We start from the raw sequence: 23,201 nt of genomic DNA on the forward strand, positions 1-23,201 counted from the left end.
CACCTGTGATCGGAGGTATAAAGTTTACCTCCGGCCACTGATGTCAGCGGATGGGACACCACTCCCACCATCCAACAGCTGCTGCCGCTAATGACAGTGAGAGCAGGAGCGGCTAATGAATACTCTCATGCAGAGGCGAGTCCACCGCAGTTCACCAGGAGAATTTCACTGCGGTGAATTTCAACTGCGGTGAACTCACCTCTGCACCATTCTACATTCTCACGGTGCTAGCGGGGATCTCACCGAGGTGACCGTAGTTCAGCCTGGCTGGGAACGCAGCCTTAGTGACATCACCACTAGTCACTGAGGCAGCAGTCGCAGCATCTCATTCACCAGTGGTTCTCAGCCTGGATGGTCGCATTTTGGCATCGTCCAGGTTGAAAACCATCTCCAGACATGGATTATGGCGTGAAACAGAATGACCGACAGGTGAGGGATATGTTTGTTTTTTATTTTAATTCTCTTGCAGGAGACAATGGCGTCAGTGGAATGGGCGAAGTCGTAAGTATGGTATAATTAAGATTTATTAAAGGAGTCTGATTCTTTCTTTCAATTAAAGGACTTTTTCTTGGTGTGTGTGTTTTTATGCAATATAACTATGGGGTTAGTAATTGGGGGTGTCTTATTGATGCTTCTCCATTACTAACCTTGGGATTTGATGTCACCTGACAATACAAAGGTGACATCAACCCCCCCAACTATTACCCCACTTGCCACCGCTACAGGGTAAGTGGGAAGAGCGAGGCTAAGTGCCAGAATTGGCACATCTTGTAGATGCGCCTTTTCTGGGGTGGCTGAGAGATGATGATTTTAGCCTGGGGGTGGCCAGTATCCATGGCCCCTTCCTAGGCTATTAATATCAGCCCGCAGCTGTCTGCATAGCCTTTGGTGGTTATTAATTATAGGGGGACCCTACGTCTTTTTTATTTGGGGTCCCCCATTTTATCTATCTATCTATCTATCTATCTATCTATCTATCTATCTATCTATCTAGTATATATACATATATATGTGAGTGTGTGTCACTGACATCTATTTATCTATGCATTCTATGTGTATATATCTATTCTATTCTAACCTGTCAGTGTGATTTTACTGTAGCGGCACATGAATTGCTAACTTTTCAAAGGATCTAGAGGTATGGTTCTACAGGAAATATTTTTTCTCTGGGGGCACTCAACTTTATTAGCATGCACAAAGAGACACAAGTTAGCCCCAAAAACGCATGAAAAAAACACACCAAAACCACAAACGAAAATGCACCAAAAACGTACCAAAACATGCGTTTTTGCCGCAGCTTCTTTCCTGCCAAGAAATCAGGTTTTGCTGCAGAAAAAATAGCAGCAAAAATGCCCAGTGTGAACATATCCTTATGTGTCAAAGCTTCGGTAACACCAAAGGTCAACATTAATTCCCTTTTCTGGGTTATAATGAAGTTTTATTAACTTAATTGTCATTCTGTATAATACAATTGGTTTATTATAATTGTTGTTTAGCAAATTTAAAAACATATTGAGTTCGTCCAAACTATACTTTGTTAGTTATAGGAGTCTGTAACTGGACGGTTCATTTATTACTCACATTGCTTTGTGCATATGTCTTTTTAGTCCACCTCCCTGATGCCCCCGTGTACCTGGTAGGTGTTCCCGTTTTCGATGAGGCTGACACAGAGAATGTCACATTATCTTCTTTACATGAAGACCTTGAAAGTGACATTGAAGTAAGTCTATGACGTCCATGCTCCCACTTTCTTGCCTAAATGTTTTCCAGACATTTTGCACATGTTTATACATGCTGCAAACTTACCACTATAGCTCATAACATAATGTTTTAAAAATGCAACATAATGTACATATTAACCTGATATGGATATTATTTCCATGTTTTCTTCCCTGTTAATCCACACTTGTTGCAGGTGATGGTATTTCCCGGTCTTTGGTTCAGCCATTCTGGATTTCCGTTGTCTCTTGAATTTGGAATCCAACCTCTTCACCATGAATACCAGGCGCGAATCCAGGTCCTGCGGCCATTTTGCATTCCAGAACAACATTTGCTTCCCCCCGGTATGTTTTTCAATATCAACTTACTGGTGAATTGCAAAGAGACAGATGGCTATACATAAATAGATATGTATAATGCATAAACAGATTCAAAGGGAACCTGTCACGTGAATAAAAACTATTAACCTGCAGATATGGGGTTAATCTGAACGCTGATAGCATTCTGAACCTAAAATATGAAATTGGAGGAGGTATTGGAATTATCTACGTGCTCCCTCTGAAGGGGATTCTAGAGTAGTATGTATAGACACCACTCAATCCACAGTGATAGTGTGCACAGAATAGGTTAGTAGCCTTACAGTGCTTTCATACAAAAATAAACTTAGGCATCTCTATTTATTGAAAATGTCGGGCTTCAGAGCACACGCGTAAAGCTATTGAGATTGTTGGGCGTTAGAGCACACACATATACAGTATGATAGAGCACACACATATACAGCTAGAGTTCTAATGCAGGTGGATATATTTTCGTATATGTAAATTCAAGAGGTGCTAATTTGCATATGATATGACCTCAAAATCAGACTTGAGGTTTAGTAGTATTCCCCACTAAATACAATTAGTAGCAGGTGATATGCAACCAGCAGGGGTATATTTGCTCATCAATAACTCTATGGAAGACTGCTTCTATATAACTTAACCTGGATGATCTTGTATAGCCTGAACAATAAACAGCTTTCTAAATCTAGTAGAATCCGATTTTATTAGACCAATAAGTTCGGACAACTTTATTTTCCATTAATCATTACCACCCGCATGTATTAACACAACTGGATTCCTGCATATCTTATCTTTATTGTTTCTATCTGAACAAGTATTTGAAACTACCGCAAACCTCGATAACCTTCCCAATGATAAACGGTATCAATTTAACCTAACTTCAGACCCAAAGGGTGCACGCTCGCCCGTCTCTCTGCCCAATATATATACGAATGGCCATGATCCTGTTATGTGGAGTTGATGCATCTGAAACGATAAAAAAACAAAACAATTCTTACACCTAACCATTTCATATCAAGTCCGGTCTCACAAATGTAAAGAAACATGAAGGCTTCCATCTACCCAATTTCTTTATTGCTTCCTCGCCCAAGCCTAAGGCATTTGCTTTTGTGGCTGCCCCTATTGTAAAAGAGTGCGATACATCACTACCTGCCTGTTTCAAGCATACTTTGAATATGGCTTTAAACTGATACAATGTCAACGAAGTACCTGATTCATGAACTACAATTTGCCTGCAAGCAGGGCACCTAAACAACTACTCTCTAACGACTTGAACGGGGCAAAATAAAGCATCTAATGCCTTTATTGTGAGCCAGAACCCTTTTCCTTCTTGATCCATATTTGACCTGCATACACAGACATTCAAACACCCCTGTCATATGATAACATCGCCTGCTGCCAAACCACCCACACCCTTTGTGGTCAGGGCCACCAACTCGCTGGCATGCAATGCAGCAAAAAAAGCTAATGAAAAGGCCGCTTAAAACAGGCACGGTTCAAAAGAACTATGAGTAACAGCTCCTAGGCTATTAATGAGCTGTGTCAAAGCAAAATACACCTGACTTCTGTTGTCTTGCGATTGCTTCTCCTTCTTCCAACCATTCAAAATCTGCCCTATACTAAATTCCATCCTTACATCTCTTAAACCCCAAAGCTTTGGAATAAAGGTTACCTCAGTCAGCTTTTTATGTATGCTAAAACCCAACAGACCTCATTTCCTCCAAACATGCAATAATGACAAGGTAGCTTCTAAGTGACACCTATCACTTGCAGGAAATTTAACCCCGGCCAACATCAACTATTCACTGCATGCTGCCCCGTGACTCTGCCATGTCGAATGAGCTACTGAAGTCTCTATTAAATGCGTCAGCTCGACTCTACAATGATCCACAAGTAGTTTGGGTAGATGAAACCTGTTTCTTCCATGGATGCAGTTCTCTGAAATGTTTCATCTGTGAACGAGATAGAGCATCCGTGACTTTATTATCAACTCCTGGCACGAGTCGAGCTCTAAACCTTATAATCAGCTGGAGGCACCTAAGTATTAAGTGTCTAAGCAAAGCTAGCACTGACAGAGAAGATGACAGTGAATTAACTGCATTAACTACAGATAGCCTATCAGACCAAAAACAAATACGTCTATTCACTAGGACGTTACCCCATATCTCAATTGCCACAATAATGGGAAACAGTTCCAACAAAGTAATTGTTACAAAGTAACATTATTTATTAAATCCAACCTACACCACTGAAAACTGAAAGCTGCACCAAAACCGCAACGATCTGACGCGTCTGAAACTAACTGCAATTCAAAATTCGACACTTCATCCTCTTGACATTCACCATCAAACTTGTGTAAAAAATTTTGCCATACCAACAAATCCTCCTTAATAGCCCTAGAAATTCTCACAAAGTGATTGGGTCTCTCTATGCCTTTTGTTGCCAGTGACGCACGCCTGGAAAAAAACGCTGTTAATAGGAATTATCCTACAGGCAAAAACCAGCAAACCTAAAAGGGATTGAACCTGTTTTATCTTGGTCTTCTTAGCCTCAATGAACCGATCAATAAGAGATGTCACCTTCACTAATTTTTCATCTGGCAAGCAGAAGACCATCGACACTGTATCTAACTCAATACCCAAAAAGGGAACGTTTGTGACTGGACCTACAGTCTTTTCTTCAACAATCGGTGTCCCTATCCTATCCATTAAACGTCAGAAAGTGTGCAACATATAAGCGCATGTGTTATCATTGCCCGAAAAAATATAGAGGAAGTTGTCTAGATAGTGTATGATTGATGGGATGCTTGACTCAAACATTACCATCCTTTGAAGGAATGAAGCGAATACCTCAAAATAGTAGCATGAGATCGAGCATCCCATGGGCAAACATATATCCATGAAGTAACAATCATTCAAGATGCAACCTAAGAGATGGTAGTATAATGGATGAACTGGCAACAGGCGAAAAGCTGACTTTATATTTGACTTGGCCAACAACGCACACTTCCCATAATACCTCACACATTGCAGCCACATTGAAAGAACTGTATGATACCACTGCCTCCTCCTTTGAAATTGCATCATTAACCAAATCACGAGGAGGATATGACAAATTTTGTTTTAGACGGAACTTTCATGGTTCCTTTTTTGGAACCAGACCTAGAGGAGACACCCTCAGATTAGAAAAGAGGTGGGAAGAAGAGGGGCCTGCCATGCGAGATGGCCTAACTTCCTTTAAAATTTTTTCTCTTGTCTCCTCGGGGTGTTCCAAAATTGATTTTAAATTTTTGGAAAACATACCGCCGGATGAGGGTTGAAAAGGGATCCAAAAATCTCTTGGATGCGCACTGGTGTTTTCTTCCAAATGGGGTACTGCAGCTTTTCCAAGCTGTCTGACTCGTCTAAAGCAGCAGATTGCTGAATGTGCGCCTTCACACACTGTGCACTCATGCCTAAATTTGCAAGTAGCATAAACCTGCAGTGCCCCTCACTGTTGACGCTCAGCCTCCTGTGGAGTGCTGTGCTGCTGCTGAAGTTGATGGCACTCCTGAAGCGGCTCCCCTGTGAAAGGAAGAGCGTGACTGCAGACGTCAAAACAACATCAGCTGTATCCACACGTTGGTTGCCTTTGATGCCCACCCTATGGCAGGGGACAAAGCCAACCGACACCTAAACTGTTCATCATAGTGCCACCAAGCTGAACCTCCATGGAGCTCATAGGCACTTTGAATGTTGTCTAAATAAATGAAAAGCTGAATCCCTTTCTCGGGAAATTGCTGAACGAGAATATAAGCCATAGTAGAAAACCTACTGGATACTGACGACTATCTTTGCGGTACTTTCGTGTTTGGCATCTATGCCTGTGATCTTCCTGTGCAGACTATTCTATGGTGAATGTAGAAGAAGACGAAGCCTCAGATGATGAAGGGCTCTCCGGGCTTTTTCTTTGATCATGTCTTCTGTATTCTCACCTATGCTATGGCTCTGGACACCAATGCCACTTTCAGTTCCTGTGAAAAGTAGCGGAAAGCAAGAGACCGGCTTGGATCTAGGTGACCTATAGTCTGGGATCTTTCTTTAACCCTAGCCACTAGCATGCCAGTTTTTGTAATTAGGAAAGTCTCAAGGGTACTGGGAGGCGCATCCATATTGAATCCAGGCACAGTTTTTCCTAACTGTCCTGTAGGATTGTGCCTCCTAACCTCTGTTGATTACGAGGTATAACAATTCCCCTGTATGGCATTCATGCTCACACTCCCCCCTCTTCTCCCTTTTGTCCTGCTAACTGACACCCACGTTCATGGCTGCTGTGCGGGGGTGGCCTGCTATTCAAGCTGGGATGCCTACCTGTGGCATTCTCTGCTGCAGTACAGCCTGTAGCTCCTCTCACTGCAGGCACATATTCCCACGCCCCCACCTTCGCACACTGCAGCCCCCAACTCCCTAGATTGCAGGCACCTGCCCCGGCTGCCATCACCGCCTGCAGGTCCCATCTCCCCACACGCCGAAGGCCCGGAAGAACGATCCCACTCTATCCACTTGGTGGGTGCCTGATGATGATCCGCAACAGCGGGTCTCGTAATAATGGCGTGATCAACTTGATATGTACAGTCCAGCATGACCGCGTGAGGTGCTGCTCGCACAGCTCTTAGGCAAAGGCTGTGAAACAGGAGGTTTGGTGCGCAAACCCACTGATGGGACTTACCATGAGGTGCCAGGGTTCCCTCACAGCCACGGCGGATGGAGTCCGCCGCTCTCTGCTGCTGGATCCACGCTAACATCTCCAGGAGCCAGGATGATCACTGCTGTGCTACCTGTCTCCAACACAATTTTATTAACCATTACAGTCCCTGGCCTCTTCATTAACCATTGTGGTGGCTGCAAAGAGAGATAAAATTCCACAATCCCAATGTATTGTTGTTACCCCTTTACAAATCACTGGCGAGGCCAAATCTAGAAAATGGGATCCAGTTTCAAGCTCCACATTTTGAAAAGGATATTCAGGAGTTAGAGTCAATTCAAAGGCAGCAACCAGATTATTACAAGGGATGGAAGGCCTCTCATATGACGAGAGGTTGGAAACGTTGGGCTTGTTAACTTAGAAAGAAGACATCTCAGAGAGGATCTCATTTACTTGCATAAATATATGTGTGGCCACCCCAAAACGCTGGCACATGACTTATTCCTTCCAGAGACCATACTAAGGACCAGAGATCACTCATTATGGATGGATGAAATGCTATTCCTGCAGCTAAATAGGAAAGGGTTCTTTACAGTTAGAGCAGTCAGAATGTGGAATGTCCTACCCCAAGAGGTAGTAATGGCAGATACTATAAAAGCTTTTAATAAAGGGCTGGATGATTTCCTCAATGATTTACTCAATAAACATAACATTGCCGGTTATAGTTAATTTAGTGATAAAATTAAGAATTGGTGGAGAAGTGTTGAACTTCACGGACCGAGGTCTTTTTTCAACCTATGTAACTATATAACTATGTAATTTCTTCTCAGTATAAACAGCTGTTCAAACAGAGATCAAACAGCATCATGAAAACCAAGAAGCCCACTGGACAGGTCAGGGATAAAGTTATGGAGATAAGTAATGCAGGGCTTTTCAGTACAAATTACTTACTCACCAATATTAGTGTTCCTAGCAGGGGGAAGTCCTGCCCCCAAGGCCAACCAGAAACTCCCCAAACCCAGGTACAGACTGGGGCTGAAATTCAGCCCAGGAATTTGAAATCACACAGGCCCATGTCCCCAAGCATCAGATGAAATATATTATTAATATTACTCTGGATGGAGGAAAGGAAGATTTTCTACAACACCAATATTTATAATGATATCTGTGGCCTGCTGGGGTAAGTGACAGAGTCAGCGACTTTGTGCTCCATCACAACTCTAAACAGTATGGGTGTCTTGAGAACACCGATTCTGTTAACAATGTAGTAGATAAGGCAGCCCATGACCACAAAGGCCCTTCTGGCAGTCCGGCCCTGCCCAAATCATGCCCGCCTCTTTATGACCCAACACAGTCCCGAATTTGCCATTTGTTTGTTTGGAGGCTGAGGATGTCTGAAGATGAAAAGGGTCAAAGATGTCTGGGTGTCAAACTCTGCAGAAAGAAGAAATTATCATAGCGGTTTAGGCAGGATAGAGATAAGAGAACCTCTACAGATATCACATGTGAGTAGTGCAGCGCCTAAGAGTCCTGGTCGTTGCAGTACTATGGCTCCGCCACTAAGGGGAGCCATGGTGCGTTCGATGGCACTGAAGGAGTTCCTCCAATCAGGTATCACAGACACCAATATGTTTCACAGCTGGGCCTCCGGGGGGAGCTAAGGGTGCTATTCATTAGGCCACTCCCCACCATAGTGGGTAAACTGGGGGTCAGGCAGGAAGTTAGTGGAGAACGCTGACTGGATTGAACGAAGCAACACCTAGTGAGAGAGGGTGTTGTGGAGGAAGAGACAGTAGGGTCTCTGTCAGGGGTGAGATCCTTGCAGATGCTTGGCATTGAAAGAACGTAACGGGACCGTGCCTGCTCAGAATAGCGACGGTGCTCTAAGAAAGGATTAGAAGCGAGATAGATTGTGCTGAGTGAGAAACGAAATCAAGCAGAAGGAGAATACCAGCAGGGGTTTTGTTGAAAGAGGCAGCACCTTGCTGAGGCGCATTACCGGTGGCCGGAACGCCGAGGGAGTGGAATAATATACAGCTTTAAGCCATACTCCAAACAGCGGCAGGACAGTCAGTCTCAGGCGGGCTGTCTACCACATATCACCTATGAAGTCTTGGGGGGCAATTGCGGGAGAGGGGCGTCTCTAGGGTCCCGGAAGAACTCCAGGCCTACCTGACAAACGGGTGCCGTTCTGACTGTAACATCAGGAAGGGACGGAAGATTAGCAGAAGATCAGTTAATCGAGTTGTGAGGGAACTTAAGAAACAGACACAACAGTTGTGGGGTACTTTCCGTAAGCACAGCAGGGAAGGACTACAACACAAAGCGCTAAGAAGGAAGGCACTGATTTCCACCTGTGAGGAGAACTCTGGAGGTGCCATTGGACCGGCCGGACTTGCGCAGCCTGGTGGACCGGATTCCGGACTGAGGACTGAGAGATCTCCAGTAAAGAGGTAAAGAGACTGCAACCTGGTGTCCTCGTTATTTACCGCGACCTGCACCCCACAACTGCACCGCTACACCACCGTTAACAGCACCTATTTGCAACGGACGTCCCCCACTGACAGACAGGGCCACGGACCGGGTCTAGCCACCGTGACAACCCCAGGACTGAGATCCCAGAGGCCCGGCTCCGGGTACCCCTCGGCCCTGCGGCGGTGTGGGGGCGCTCCGCAATCTTGGCGTCACGAACAGGATCTACTTAAGCCTGAAGAATCAGGTCATGTGTGCCTAGAGACTGTGATTTACTGTACTTGAACCGTACTTTATTGAAAAGACTGTGTGTTGTGCCATTTGCCGCCAAAATCCGCCGCCATTGCAGCGCTGAGGAGAGCGCAGGAAGAGAAGAGGGGCGTGGAGTGGGCGTAGACAAGTTGGAGAGCGCGAACAGCAATGGCCGCCCAGTCTAAGTATTTCTGCACAGTGAGGACGTGTCCGTCAGCAGCAGAGATCCGCCTCCTAATCCTTAATGGGGGTCGGAGGCAGAGAAAACGAAACCGCTCCCGAAGGAGAGAGCGGGAAAAAGACCAGGAAGTGACCCACGTGGACGACGCTATGGCCAGCAGCTCCGAACCCGACAGCGGGGTTGAAGTAGAAGTCTCCCCCGACTACCCGGATGAGCCCAGCAGCCCGTCCTTCGTGGATAACACCAGATTCCTGAGAGCCGAGATGGAGGACTTATATAACCAGCTCCTCCAACTGAATGTGAGAGTCCAGGCTCCGCACCCGGTGGAGCCGGTAGAGGGTTCCCGGACATCGGAGTCCTCACCGGAAGAATCAGTGGGACCTGCTGCGGAAAGTGAACTTGCACCAGTTGGTGAGTCCGCCGATCCTGCCCCGCCAGCCGAGGGTGTGTTAGTGGGCCCCGTAGCGGCACCACCTCTCCCGGGAACCCATAGACTCCAGCGCCTGCTACCATGGGAGGAAGCCACGGGCATGGAACACCGTATGCGAGCCCCGATCACCCCTACTCCCTTGTTGGGTGAGGTCCACGCGGAGCGCACGGTGTGCCGCTGGGTGAACCCCGGATCCAATCTTATGGGGTTCCCCGGGGTGGAGACCCAGAAGGGGGAGATGGTACAGGCCCTAAGCTGGGAAGAATACCGAATCCAGCTAGAGCACCGGTGGCGAGAGGAGGAGAAAATACATCAGGCTGGGCGGGAGGCCCATCATCAGAAAGATCTGGCGGTCAAGGACCGGGCCCGCAAGGACCCCACCACTCACCAGGCCCCGCGCAGGCAGGGCATCATCACCATTTTTAAGCTCCGAGGAGGCTGGGGCTTTATTAAAGAACCGGGGCTATACGCGGAGGTCTTTGTTAACCGGCGGGATGTCGAGTCGCACCTCAGAGAGGGCCACCCCGACCGAGACCTCTACCCGGGAGACAGCGTCATCTATACCAGGCATCTTGGGGAGAAGGGGTGGTTCGCTCTGAACGTCTACAAGCAAGAGAAACCAGCCCCTGTAGCCAAAGTGCCACCGTGTGACCGATCTGTGACCACTTCGGTCGCCCCACCCTGTCTGATCACAGAACCTGCGATCTGCCGCCTGACCACCGTAGCGGCCAAGGAGGTGCCTCTTCGAGTGATTGATGTTCCTGATGTACCCGCGCAGAGAGAAGTGGGAACGCAGACCCTCATCACCGCGCACGATCTGGTTGTGCAACAGACCCGCACCCATGGGGTGTACCTGGCCGCGGGAGTGAACCTGGAACCTGAACTGCCTGTATTGCAGGGGTTCCCCCGCCAGGTGGCGCCTCGTGGGGGATTCTGAGATTTTATTGCTTCATGAAAATGTAAATAGTTACTGTTTGTTCTTTTGTTCCTGTTGCTGCTAAACCCGTTCAGGGTAAACTTTAAAAAGGTGACCCCTTTGTTGACCCGGGGTCACTATTGTTGTTTTCTTGAAGTTTTGCACAAAGTTACACGAACTGCAGTAATCATGGACTGTGCATGATTTAAACTTTCCTGTAAATAGTTTGCACCTTCTTAAAGGTGCTTCCTACTGGTTTTAGTTAAAGACACTTTGCGAAGATGCCATTCCGGAGCTCTGGTATGGACTGGTAGGCTGAGAAGAAGAGCTACCTCAGAAAGACTTGATCTCCTCTTAAAGGGGAGGTGGGAGTTGAACCTGAAAGTGATACTGTTTTGGAACAGTAATGTCATGATGATGCTTTGCAAGAAATGTAACCGTTTTACATGAAAAGTTATATGTGTTTAATATGTTTGAAATGTGAAGCTTGAATAATGTTCTTCAAAAGGAAAGATGCAGAAAGCCTGTTGAGGTAGACTAGAGTTCTGCATGGATATAAACGTAAGAAAGTAATAATGAAGGTGAGGATAGAAGGTAAACCCTGCGTCCCCATAGAAAGTTAGTTCGTTACTAAGGACAGAAAGTAGACCCGTAGGGGTTAGTGAGTGAGTCCTTATAGGAGCCAGGCAGAGTGGGCTCCATGTTCTCAAACTGAAAGGAATGTTATGTCTATACTATGTATAGTAGAGAAAGGCAGTAGGCCCTGGCTGAACGGGGCGGTCCTGTAAAAGAAAGGAGAGGCAGTAGGTCTGGTGCCATAGGGACAGGCGGTCCTGCAGGTTCAAAGTAGGAGAATGTGAAGTTACCTTGCCCTGTAATGTGATTATAGGAAGGCCTTTGATAAACTAAGAGTGTATGTTTCTTAAAGGCAATGTTAATTTATTGTTCCAGCATTTGCACTTAGTAGAATACCCGGTTGGGTAATGAGAGTTAATTGTAGCCTGTTGCTATGATATTTGATTATGTTTTGTAACGTTAAAGTGTCCGGAGTACTGTGTTTAACCAGGGGGGAGTGCAGCGCCCCAGAGTCCTGGTCGTTGCAGTACTATGGCTCCGCCACTAAGGGGAGCCATGGTGCGTTCGATGGCACTGAAGGAGTTCCTCCAATCAGGTATCACAGACACCAATATGTTTCACAGCTGGGCCTCCGGGGGAGCTAAGGGTGCTATTCATTAGGCCACTCCCCACCATAGTGGGTAAACTGGGGGTCAGGCAGGAAGTTAGTGGAGAACGCTGACTGGATTGAATGAAGCAACACCTAGTGAGAGAGGGTGTTGTGGAGGAAGAGACAGTAGGGTCTCTGCCAGGGGTGGGATCCTGGCAGAGGCTTGGCATTGAAAGAACGTAACGGGACCATGCCTGCTCAGAATAGCGATGGTGCTCTAAGAAAGGATTAGAAGCGAGATAGATTGTGCTGAGTGAGAAACGAAATCAAGCAGAAGGAGAATACCAGCAGGGGTTTTGTTGAAAGAGGCAGCACCTTGCTGAGGCGCATTACCGGTGGCCGGAACGCCGAGGGAGTGGAATAATATACAGCTTTAAGCCATACTCCAAACAGCGGCAGGACAGTCAGTCTCAGGCGGGCTGTCTACCACATATCACCTATGAAGTCTTGGGGGGCAATTGCGGGAGAGGGGCGTCTCTAGGGTCCCGGAAGAACTCCAGGCCTACCTGACAAACGGGTGCCGTTCTGACTGTAACATCAGGAAGGGACGGAAGATTAGCAGAAGATTAGTTAATCGAGTTGTGAGGGAACTTAAGAAACAGACACAACAGTTGTGGGGTACTTTCCGTAAGCACAGCAGGGAAGGACTACAACACAAAGCGCTAAGAAGGAAGGCACTGATTTCCACCTGTGAGGAGAACTCTGGAGGTGCCATTGGACCGGCCGGACTTGCGCAGCCTGGTGGACCGGATTCCGGACTGAGGACTGAGAGATCTCCAGTAAAGAGGTAAAGAGACTGCAACCTGGTGTCCTCGTTATTTACCGCGACCTGCACCCCACAACTGCACCGCTACACCACCGTTAACAGCACCTATTTGCAACGGACGTCCCCCACTGACAGACAGGGCCACGGACCGGGTCTAGCCACCGTGACAACCCCAGGACTGAGATCCCAGAGGCCCGGCTCCGGGTACCCCTCGGCCCTGCGGCGGTGTGGGGGCGCTCCGCAAGTATGGTAATTGGATTTATACAGGAGCAGTCACCTTCCCTGATAAGCCTAATAAATACTTGTGTGTATCATGAGACCCCAAAAGCACATTACGGTTTTTTACTACTTGCACGGTCGAAACACGAAACACGTCAACTTCTCCACTGCTTTGTGTTATTTTAACCTGAAGATTCAATAAAGTAAGTTTCTACTTTTCTAGCCACGTTATAACACCTACTAATGAATACTAGCTCCATATTTGTTCAATCACTTTATTGTAATTCGTGCCTGGCTATCCATGGATCTATTAAAACGCATGCATTCTCTCTTGCCATATATCAGTGATGGCGAACCTTTTAGAGACTGAGTGCCCAAACTGCAACCCAAACCCCACTTATTTATCGCAAAGTGCCAACACAGTAATTTAACCTGAATACTGAGGTTTTAGTTTACAAAAAGCAACTTGTACAGAGAGCAGGCGGGGGGCAGCAGAGATCAGCCAAAGACAGGAGCAGGGGTACCAGACTGCAGATATAAAGGAATATGCTTCCTATCCTGGTATATGCTCTTCCCAGCCTGGTATATGGCCCTCATCCTGGTATATGCCCCTCATTTTGGTATATGCCCCTCATTTTGGTATATGCACCCTTATCTTGGTATATGTACCCCTATCCTGGAATATGTTCCCCCATCCTAGTATATGTTCCCCCCTCCTGGTATATGCACCTCCATCCTGGTAAATGCTCCCCCCATCTTGATAAATGCTCCCCCCATACAGATATATACTCCTCCCCCTTCCTGGTATATGCTCCCCCAATCTATGTTTATGCCCCCCATCCATTTATATGTCCCCAATCTATGTATATTCTCCCCATCTTAGTATATGCTCCTCAATCCACGTATATGCTTCCCCATCCTTGTATGTGCTCCTCCATCTTAGTATATGCTCCCCCATCCTAGTATAGGGTTCCCCATCCTACTATATGCTGCCCCATTCCTTGCATATGCTCCTCCATCCTTGTTTATGCTCCTCTATCCTTGTATATGATCCCTCATCCTTTTATATGCTCTTGCATCCTGGTATATACCCTACAACCTAGCATATATGCACCCTCATCCTTGTATATGCCCACCATCCTGTTATATGCCATTCACCCTAGCATATGCCCTTCCTCCTGGTATATATGCTCCCCCATCCTGGGATATGTTCCGCCATCCTGGTATATGCTCGTCCAATCCTTGTAAATGCCCCCATTGTGGTATATGTCCCTAATCCTGGTATATGACCTCCATCCTTGTATATACCCTTCTTCGTGGTATATCTCCCCCATCCTGCCAGTGCCACTGTTCAACGTATACGAAGAAAAAAAATACAATAAATAAATACTGCTACTCGCCTTCCTTCCTTTTCGCTGCCTCATCGTATTCTGAAGCTGGCAGCTGATTTCAGTGTCCAAGCGACAGCAAGCACATGATGTAATTGCCATGCGACCAGTCGCGTGTACGCCGATGTCAGCTGCTGGCCTCTGATTGGCCAGCAGTGTGTATTGTGGTGCACGTACCTGGCAAGTTCATGTGCTGCAGTTACACTTCAACTGGATGTGTGTCTGAGGACGCAGATCCAGCTGAAGTCAGGACTGGCGTTGGGGGCTCCTCAGTCGCTGGTTCTGGTCCATGGATGTGGAAAGGTGATGGCATATGTGCCCACAGGGAGGGCTCTGCGAACCGTCTCTGGCACGCGTGCCATAGGTTCACCACCGCTGCCATATATCCTCATCGCAATAATCTGTAGATGACACTTTTCATTTATATTGGCTGATGGCCACCCCTGCAAATTAGTAGCCAAGTATTGTAAAGGGATCTTGGCTATGACTAGTGATGAGCGAATATACTCGTTCCTCGATTTTTCCAGAGCACGCTCGGGTGATCTCCGAATATTTATGACTGCTCGGAGATTTAGTTTTCCTTGCCGCAGCTAGATGATTTACAGCTATTAGATAGCTTGATTACATGTGGGGATTCCCTAGCAACCAGGCAACCCCCACATGTACTCAGGCTGGCTAATAGCTGTAAATCATTCAGATGAGGTGATGAAAACGAAATCTCCGAACATTAACAAATACTCGGAGACAACCCGAGCATGCTTGGGAAAACCCGAGCAACGAGTATACTCGCTCATCACTAGCTATGACTAGTGATGAGCGAGTGTACTCGTTGCTCGGGTTTTTCCGAGCATGCTCGGGTGACCTCTGAGTATTTATGACTGCTCGGAGATTTAGTTTTCATTGCGGCAGCTGAATGATTTACATCTACTAGCCTGCTTGATTACGTGTGGGGATTCACTAGCAACCAGGCAACCCCCACATGTACTTAGGCTGGATAGTAGCTGTAAATCATTCAGCTGCCGTGATGAAAACTAAATCTCCGAGCAGTCATAGATACTCGGAGGTCACCCGAGCGCACTCGGGAAAACCGGAGCAACGAGTACACTCGCTCATCACTAGTTATGACTCTGTTTAGGCAGGCATAAACTAATAATTCCCTACCACTATATTTTGGGAGTCTCATTAGATGACTGTTATAGGATATACCATATGTTCAAACCTTGATCATATAGAGCTACTGTAGTCTTTTTAATATCAGTGCAATGTAACTTACTTATTAAAGGTGATATTTTATCTCACACACTACCCCTCTCCTCCCTCCATATATTATTTATCTCTTCTTTCAGTGGTCTACATTTATGTGAATATCTTCAAATATAAAAAATAGACTCTCATCATATCTAATATTTATTTTATTAGTTCAGTGTGTGTCCGTGTCACAGACTTTTCAAGGTGCGATCCCATATGGGTCCCTTCCTGATCCATTTATGGGAGGAGAGTTGTGGTAATCAGGTTCCAGTCCCCAGTACTTGGGGTTCTTAATGGATCTTCAGAGGAAACAGTGGGTACGGCAGAGGGGGCAGTGAGGGCTGGACTGCAGCCAGGTCGAGATGCAATTCTGGTGGAATCTGTGGTTGCACTGTAGCTCCGTTACCTGCTCCCCGATCTCGTACCCTGTGATGCAGATTACACAGGACTGGGACTCATCTTCAGATTTCACTTCCCTTGTTGGGAGGTCCTTGATTTGCAGAGTTCTCCTCCTGATATCTTCTGCAGGTGGTAACATCACCCCGATTTCTTGCATCTGCGTAAAAATAGACAGACGGTGGAGAAGTACATATGGCCTATTTGGAGCTGCATCCTCCATATGTCCGCGCCTTGGTGGAATGGGGCTTGGCCGCAGGAACGCAAAGTCACTGGTGCTGGCTGCAATTCCACTTGCTTGTTGGACTTCAGCTCTCCTGCTCTCTCCTGATGCTGTGGAGGGCTCTGTATGGATGGATCTTAATGGAGAGCGGCTTCTTGATCTGCTCTGTTCTTGTCCTCTTGGATGCCAAGGAGTCCTGTGCTGTCTCTGTCTCCTCGCAATGACATTATTTGTGTCAGCATCTAGTCCGTCCCTGGTTGAACGTCTTCCATGATCCCTTTCAGAAGACCTTAGCCTATCGAGGATTATGGACTGACCTACAAAAAGATGATACTTTATGAAAAAATAGCTTTTGGGGCATAGAACGGGCTAAGATGTTGCTATGTGGAAAGGGGAACCTTAGCATAAATTGGCTCAATTATGGTGTTATAAAACTGCTCTGCGCTTCCCTTCCCTGTAGGCATCATGAGGGAAGAATCAAACTGGGAAAAAAATAACTTCGCCCCCGAGGAACAAATGGGTGAATAAGAATGCTGGTCTATCCTCATACATTGCTCACTAAACCCCAGGGATGACCCTTCCCAGGGAACCTCCTCTCAGAGGAAATATTCTATATCTCTCCACAATATTTCACATACCTAGATTTTCTGGTCGTCTTTGCCATGCCTCATTGTCAGCTATGAGCTGACGCAGCTCTCGGGTACCCATGGCTGTTACCCGAGGCTGGGTATATTAAAGACCTGAGTTCTCAGGTGGCACTGATGTTACTGCGCCTGGATTAACGGTCAAAGCAAAGTAATGGAAGCAATACTAGTTGTGCAATACCAGCTAGTGCACTCTTCCGAAACCAAAAGAAAAGTTTATGCTAACGCATTAACCCAGAAAACGGCTCTGATGACACAGCGCTCAGAGATTCTGTGCCCTCGCAACATTCTATATAGTCACTATGACGTCACTTGTGAAAGTGACCTCTTATTGTAAGTTACCCACAATCCTTTTCATAGCTTTTTGACATCACTGCAGTCAGGCGGCCATGTTATTTGCTGGCAAATGCTGACTATTAGAGTGGCGATGAGAACTGTTTCTGACTGCAACAATAAAATATATTATGTATATCTATTCAGCATGAGGTCCTGCAGCATCTGAGGTGTATTATTAGGTCCTGCAGTAGCTGAGGTGTATTATGAGGTTCTGCAGTAGCTGAGGTGTATTATGATGTTTCGCAGCAGCTGATGTGTGTATTATGAGGTTCAGCAGCAGCTGAGATGTATTATGAGGTTCTGCAGCAGGTGAGGTGTATTTTGAAGTTCTGCAGCGGCTGACATGTGTATTATGAGGTTCTGCAGCAGCAGTAAACAAGGAGCACAGTGCAACGGGTCTCTGTTCCCCCTGTATTAGGGAACAAAGTCTGTAAATGAATAACCCTGAACTATGGAGACGAGGGTCTGTGTATGTACACACGGTCTACCACTGGGGGGAGCTATAACAGGGTCCCTTGTGTTACATTGTAGCTTGTAGTCTAATAATAGCGTTTTCTCCGGGTAGTATATCAAGTGTTTTCCCCTGTTGCCCATTGTACCCACCCTGGGGGAGATCCCATGCCAAGCGACATTTCCTCCCTCCTCAATCTTCCACCCTCATCTGTGAGTAATACTATGGGGAACATACCTATCAACTTTTACAGAAATCACATTGTGACTCTGCTCCTAGCCAGGCACATTTACCATTTCTTTCTCCCCTGACAGGAGGAGTTGTAAGAGGGGCGGTGGTAGTGAGGGACATTCAGCAGATGCCTGAGACTGCAAGGCGTAGACCCAAATCCAGGACTGTCTGCTGTATCTGGGATGGTTGGGACTAGAGATAAGCAGATCGATTCACGGGACTCAGGTCCAGCATCTAGGGCGGTAATACCCGGTGGGTGGACGGGAGGCAGCAAATCCCATATCCCCCAGCGGTACCAAACTTCACAATATCAATCTTCTCTGATTATCGCATTGTTGATGAGCTTTTTATGCCTTTTTTCCGTTATTTGATGCGTGAAGCCACGTTTTTAATGTGTTTTTTATTCTACAGAAAAATTTTGATGCTGCTGTTAATAAATTAACTGCAGTTTTTTACATGTATTCTTTTTAGAAGACAAGAGAGAAAAAAAGCCCCAGAACCGCAAAGTTCAGCAGCGTCTTTAGACCACAAGGGCCGCAGTTTCCATGAAATCACATTTACTTTCTTGATGTTATTTTTTGAAAACTACGCCCTTGGTGTGCCTAAAGACGCTGTGGAACTCGGCAGATTTGGTGCATTTTTTTTCAAAAGGCTTTTTTGTGGAGCCTGAAAAAAATGCAGGTAAAATAAAATGGCATTGCATTTTTAACCCCTTCACGACATGGCCATTTTCATTTATTTTTGTAGCTTTCCTTTTTTCCTAACCTCCTTCCAAGAGCCATAACTTTTTTATTTTTCCATCATTGTAGCCATATGTGAACTTGTTTTTTGCGGGACGAGATGTACTTTCAAATGTCGCCTTTCATTTTACCATATACTTTACTTCAAAGCGAGAAAAAAAATTCTAAGTTCACTATTGTTTTTTTGGGTGTGATATTTACCATGTTCACTATATGGTAAAACTAACCTGGCAATATGATTCTCCAGGTCACTACGAGTACACAGATACCAAGGGCATTAGACATACAATCATGAGGAGTGTATGAACCCCAAATAATGTCAGCAAAAACATGAAAAATATGCATAAAAATATCACATTTTATTAATCTAAACACATACAGATAAAAAATGCACAAAGGTAAGCAATCGAGGTACAAATGAGTCAGTGGTGAAGACACAGAAAATGCCTGATAAAAAAAATCACAAAAGGATCAAGAGAAGGTAAGTATACATGAGGGTGGCTAAAGGGTTAATGGACTGCTGGAATACATGTATATACATGCTCCAAAGGGACCGTACAGGAGATATACACAAAAAATCATAGAAAGAAAGGACAGCACCTCATGCGTTGGTGAATATAAATCACATTTATTCTGCCTTCTGTTGCAACGTTTCGATCCCAATGATCTTTATCAAGCAAAAGCATGTACACAAAAAGGTCATCATCCATTTTAAGGCCATGTGCACATGCTGCGGATTCCATTGCGGAATTTTCCGCAGCGTTTTTGATAAATCCGCAGTGAAAAACCGCTGCGGCTTTTACTGCGGATTTATCGCGGTTTCTTTTGCGGTTTCCTCTGCGGCTTTTCACCTGCAGATTTCTATTGGAGCAGGTGCAAACCCGCAGCGGAATCCGCACAAAGAATTGACATGCTGCGGAAAATAAACTGCTGCGTTTCCGCGAGTTTTTTTTCCGCAGCATGTGCACAGCGGTTTTTATTTTCCATAGGTTAACATGGTACTGTACACCGCATGGAAAACTGCTGCGGATCTGCAGCGTCAAAAACGCTGCGGATCCGCAGTAAAAACCGCAACGTGTGCACATACCCTAATAGGATCATGATCGAATAGAAAATGCAAATATAGACCATGTGGTCTCGGAACAATGTACCAGTATAATAGATGAAATACAAAAGCAGCAGTGTAAGTTAAATCCAATGCTCACCAGTATGGACGGAGTCACACTCAGCGTAGGGAAATACGGTCCGTATTTTACATGCGTAATATATGCAGAAATTATACCAAAACAGTGATCCGTATGTCATCCGTAGGCAGGGTGTGGCAGCGTATTTTACGCATGTCATCCTCCGTATGTAATCCGTATGGCGTCCGTACGGTGACAAAATGGACATAGAATGGATCCATGGGCTCAAATATTTGTGAAAACATATATACAGTCTATATATATATATATATATATATATATATATATATATATATATATATATATATATTCTGGATGGTAGCCCAATTCTAACGCATCGGGTATTCTAGAATATGAATGTAGTTTATTTATGAAGATTTTAGAATAATACATTGAATACACAGGATTCTGCCGGCCGCGACCAATTAGCGAAGCGTGGTTCAAATCCCGCACCAGACTGCGCCTGTCGCTGATTGTTCGCGGCCGGCCATGTAGTATATAACAGCCCACGTAGTAAGTAGGACAGCCACGTAGTATATTGTACAGCCACGTAGTATATTGTACACCCACGTAGTATATAGCACAGCCACATAGTATATAGCACAGCCCACGGATTATATAGCACAGCCCATGGAGTATATAGCACAGCCCACGGAGTGTATAACAGCCAACATAGCATATAACAGCCCATGTAGCATATAACACAGCTCACGTAGTATATAACAGCCCACGCATGCAGTATATAACACAGGCCACATAGTGTATAACACAGGCCACATAGTGTATAACACAGGCCACGTAGTGTGTAACACAGCCCACGTAGTGTATAACACAGCCCACGTAGTGTATAACACAGGCCACGTAGTGTATAACACAGGCCATGTAGTGTATAACACAGCCGACGTAGGATATTGCCCAGCCCATGTAGTATATAGCACAGCCTGTTGTGAATTTGGATTCTGGGCTCCCCCGGTGGCCGCTTGTGGAATTGGACTTGTCATCCTCTTTCCTGTTTCACCTGGTTCCATCAGTAGTGGGTGTCGCTATTTAAGCTCATTTCTCTGGTGGTTTCTTGCCGGTCAACAATGTTATCTGATGCCTCTCAGTGCTTGTTCCTGCTTCTAGACAACTACTAGATAAGTTGGACTTTTGTCCATGTTTTGTTTTGCCTATTTGTTCCAGTTCACAGCTGAAGTTTTGTTACTGTGTCTGGAAAGCTCTCGTTGATCAGGGATTGCTACTCTGGCGTTATGAGTTAATGCCAGAGTTTAAGGTAATCTCTGGATGGTGTTTTGTTAGTGTTTTTCTGCTGACCATGAAAGTATACTATCTGTCTTCTGCTATCTAGTAAGCGGACCTCAAATTTGCTAAGACTATTTTCCTGCTGCGTTTGTTGTTTCATCTGAACTCACCGTCATTATATGTGGGGGGCTACTGTCTTCTTTGGAATATTTCTCTAGAGGTGAGCCAGGTCTTATATTTCCCTCTGCTAGCTATTTAGGTCTTAGGCCAGAGCTGGGCATCTAGCGATAAATAGGAAATGCTACCTGGCTATTTCTAGTTGCGCGGCAGGCTTAGTTCATGGTCAGTATAGTTCCATCTTCCGAGAGCTTGTCCCTCTATAGGCTTGCTATGATCTCTGCCTGCAGAGATCATGACAGTTTGACCGGCCAGTAAAGTGTTAAAGACCCAGGTTGAGAAAGGAGAGTTATAAGAAGTCTGCTGGAATTTTTTTTTTTTTTTCCTTCAGTCTGCCTTGCTGCAGTCTTTTTTCTCTCTCTCCTCCTAATCTCTGTATGCTCTGTGTGCACCTGACAATAATGGATCTCCAGAGTGTAACTGCGGGTTTGAATAATCTCATCACGAAAGTACAAAATTTACAAGATTTTGTGGTACATGCTCCGGTATCTGAGCCGAGAATTCCTTTGCCGGAGTTCTTTACAGGGAATAGAGCTAGCTTCCAGAATTTCCGAAATAATTGTAAGCTTTATTTGTCCCTGAAGTCTCGTTCAGCTGGAGACCCTGCTCAGCAGGTTAGGATTGTGATTTCCTTGCTCAGGGGTGACCCTCAAGATTGGGCCTTCTCATTGCCAGCAGGGGATCCTGCGTTACGCGATGTGGATGCGTTTTTTCTGGCCTTGGGCTTGCTTTATGAGGAACCTCATTTGGAACTTCAGGCAGAAAAAACTTTGATGGCACTATCTCAGGGGCAAGACGAAGCTGAAGTTTTCTGCCAAAAATTCCGTAAATGGTCTGTGCTTACTCAGTGGAATGAGTGCGCCTTGGCGGCAACTTTCAGAGAAGGTCTCTCTGATGCCGTTAAGGATGTTATGGTGGGGTTCCCTTTGCCTGCAGGTCTGAATGAGTCCATGACAATGGCTATTCAGATTGATAGGCGTCTGCGGGAGCGCAAACCGGTGCACCATCTGGCGGTGTCTATGGAAAAGACGCCAGAAAGTATGCAGTGTGATAGAATTCTGTCCAGGAGCGAGCGACAGAATTTTAGACGGAAGAATGGATTGTGTTTCTATTGTGGGGATTCTACTCATGTTATATCAGCATGCTCTAGGCGTACAAAGAAGCTTGATAAGTCTGTTTCCATTGGCACCATTCAGTCTAAGTTTATTTTGTCTGTAACCCTGATTTGCTCTTTGTCATCCATTGCCACGGACGCCTATGTTGACTCTGGCGCCGCTCTGAGTCTTATGGATTGGTCCTTTGCCAATCGTTGTGGTTTTGATTTAGAGCCTTTGGAGACTCTTATTCCTCTGAAGGGGATTGACTTCACCCCATTGGCTAATAATAAACCACAATACTGGACACAAGTAACCATGCGTATCAATCCGGATCACCAGGAGATTATTCGTTTCCTGGTGCTGTATAATTTACATGACGATTTGGTACTGGGATTGCCATGGTTGCAGTCTCACAACCCAGTCTTGGACTGGAGAGCAATGTCTGTGTTGAGCTGGGGATGTAAGGGTATTCATGGGGACGTACCTTTGGTTTCTATTTCGTCGTCCATTCCCTCTGAAGTCCCTGAGTTCCTCTCTGATTATCAAGACGTCTTTGACGAACCCAAGCTTGGGTCGTTACCTCCGCACCGTGAGTGCGATTGTGCCATAGATTTGATACCGGGTTGTAAATATCCAAAGG

General features: G+C 45.7%; 2 protein-coding genes across 2 annotated transcripts in view; one reads left to right on the forward strand and one right to left on the reverse strand.

The window, feature by feature from the left end:
- Positions 1-23,201, forward strand: part of LOC143767910 (polycystin-1-like) — a 331,505-nt gene that overhangs the window by 142,947 nt on the left and 165,357 nt on the right. The window contains exons 11-12 of the mRNA XM_077256430.1: positions 1,608-1,720; positions 1,916-2,063. Of these exons, the coding sequence (XP_077112545.1) occupies positions 1,608-1,720; positions 1,916-2,063 (261 nt within the window). The remainder of the gene's footprint in view (positions 1-1,607; positions 1,721-1,915; positions 2,064-23,201) is intronic.
- LOC143765135 (uncharacterized) lies at positions 15,999-17,380 on the reverse strand. Its single transcript, XM_077251489.1, has 2 exons — positions 17,098-17,380; positions 15,999-16,776 (listed from the first exon to the last, which is right to left on the reverse strand). Exons 1-2 carry the CDS (start codon positions 17,165-17,167, stop codon positions 16,142-16,144), a joined length of 705 nt encoding a protein of 234 aa, XP_077107604.1. The 5' UTR covers positions 17,168-17,380; the 3' UTR covers positions 15,999-16,141.

The sequence above is a fragment of the Ranitomeya variabilis genome, chromosome 4 (genome assembly GCF_051348905.1).
Source record: "Ranitomeya variabilis isolate aRanVar5 chromosome 4, aRanVar5.hap1, whole genome shotgun sequence".
Lineage (NCBI taxonomy): Eukaryota > Metazoa > Chordata > Amphibia > Anura > Dendrobatidae > Ranitomeya > Ranitomeya variabilis.

Excerpts from the sequence above, each read along its gene's own strand:
- LOC143765135 (XM_077251489.1), bottom strand. The coding sequence starts at position 17,167 with ATGGGTACCCGAGAGCTGCGTCAGCTCATAGCTGACAATGAGGCATGG. Across the intron at positions 16,777-17,097 it reads AAGACGACCAGAAAATCTAG|GTCAGTCCATAATCCTCGAT; the intron begins GTATGTGAAATA and ends ATCTTTTTGTAG.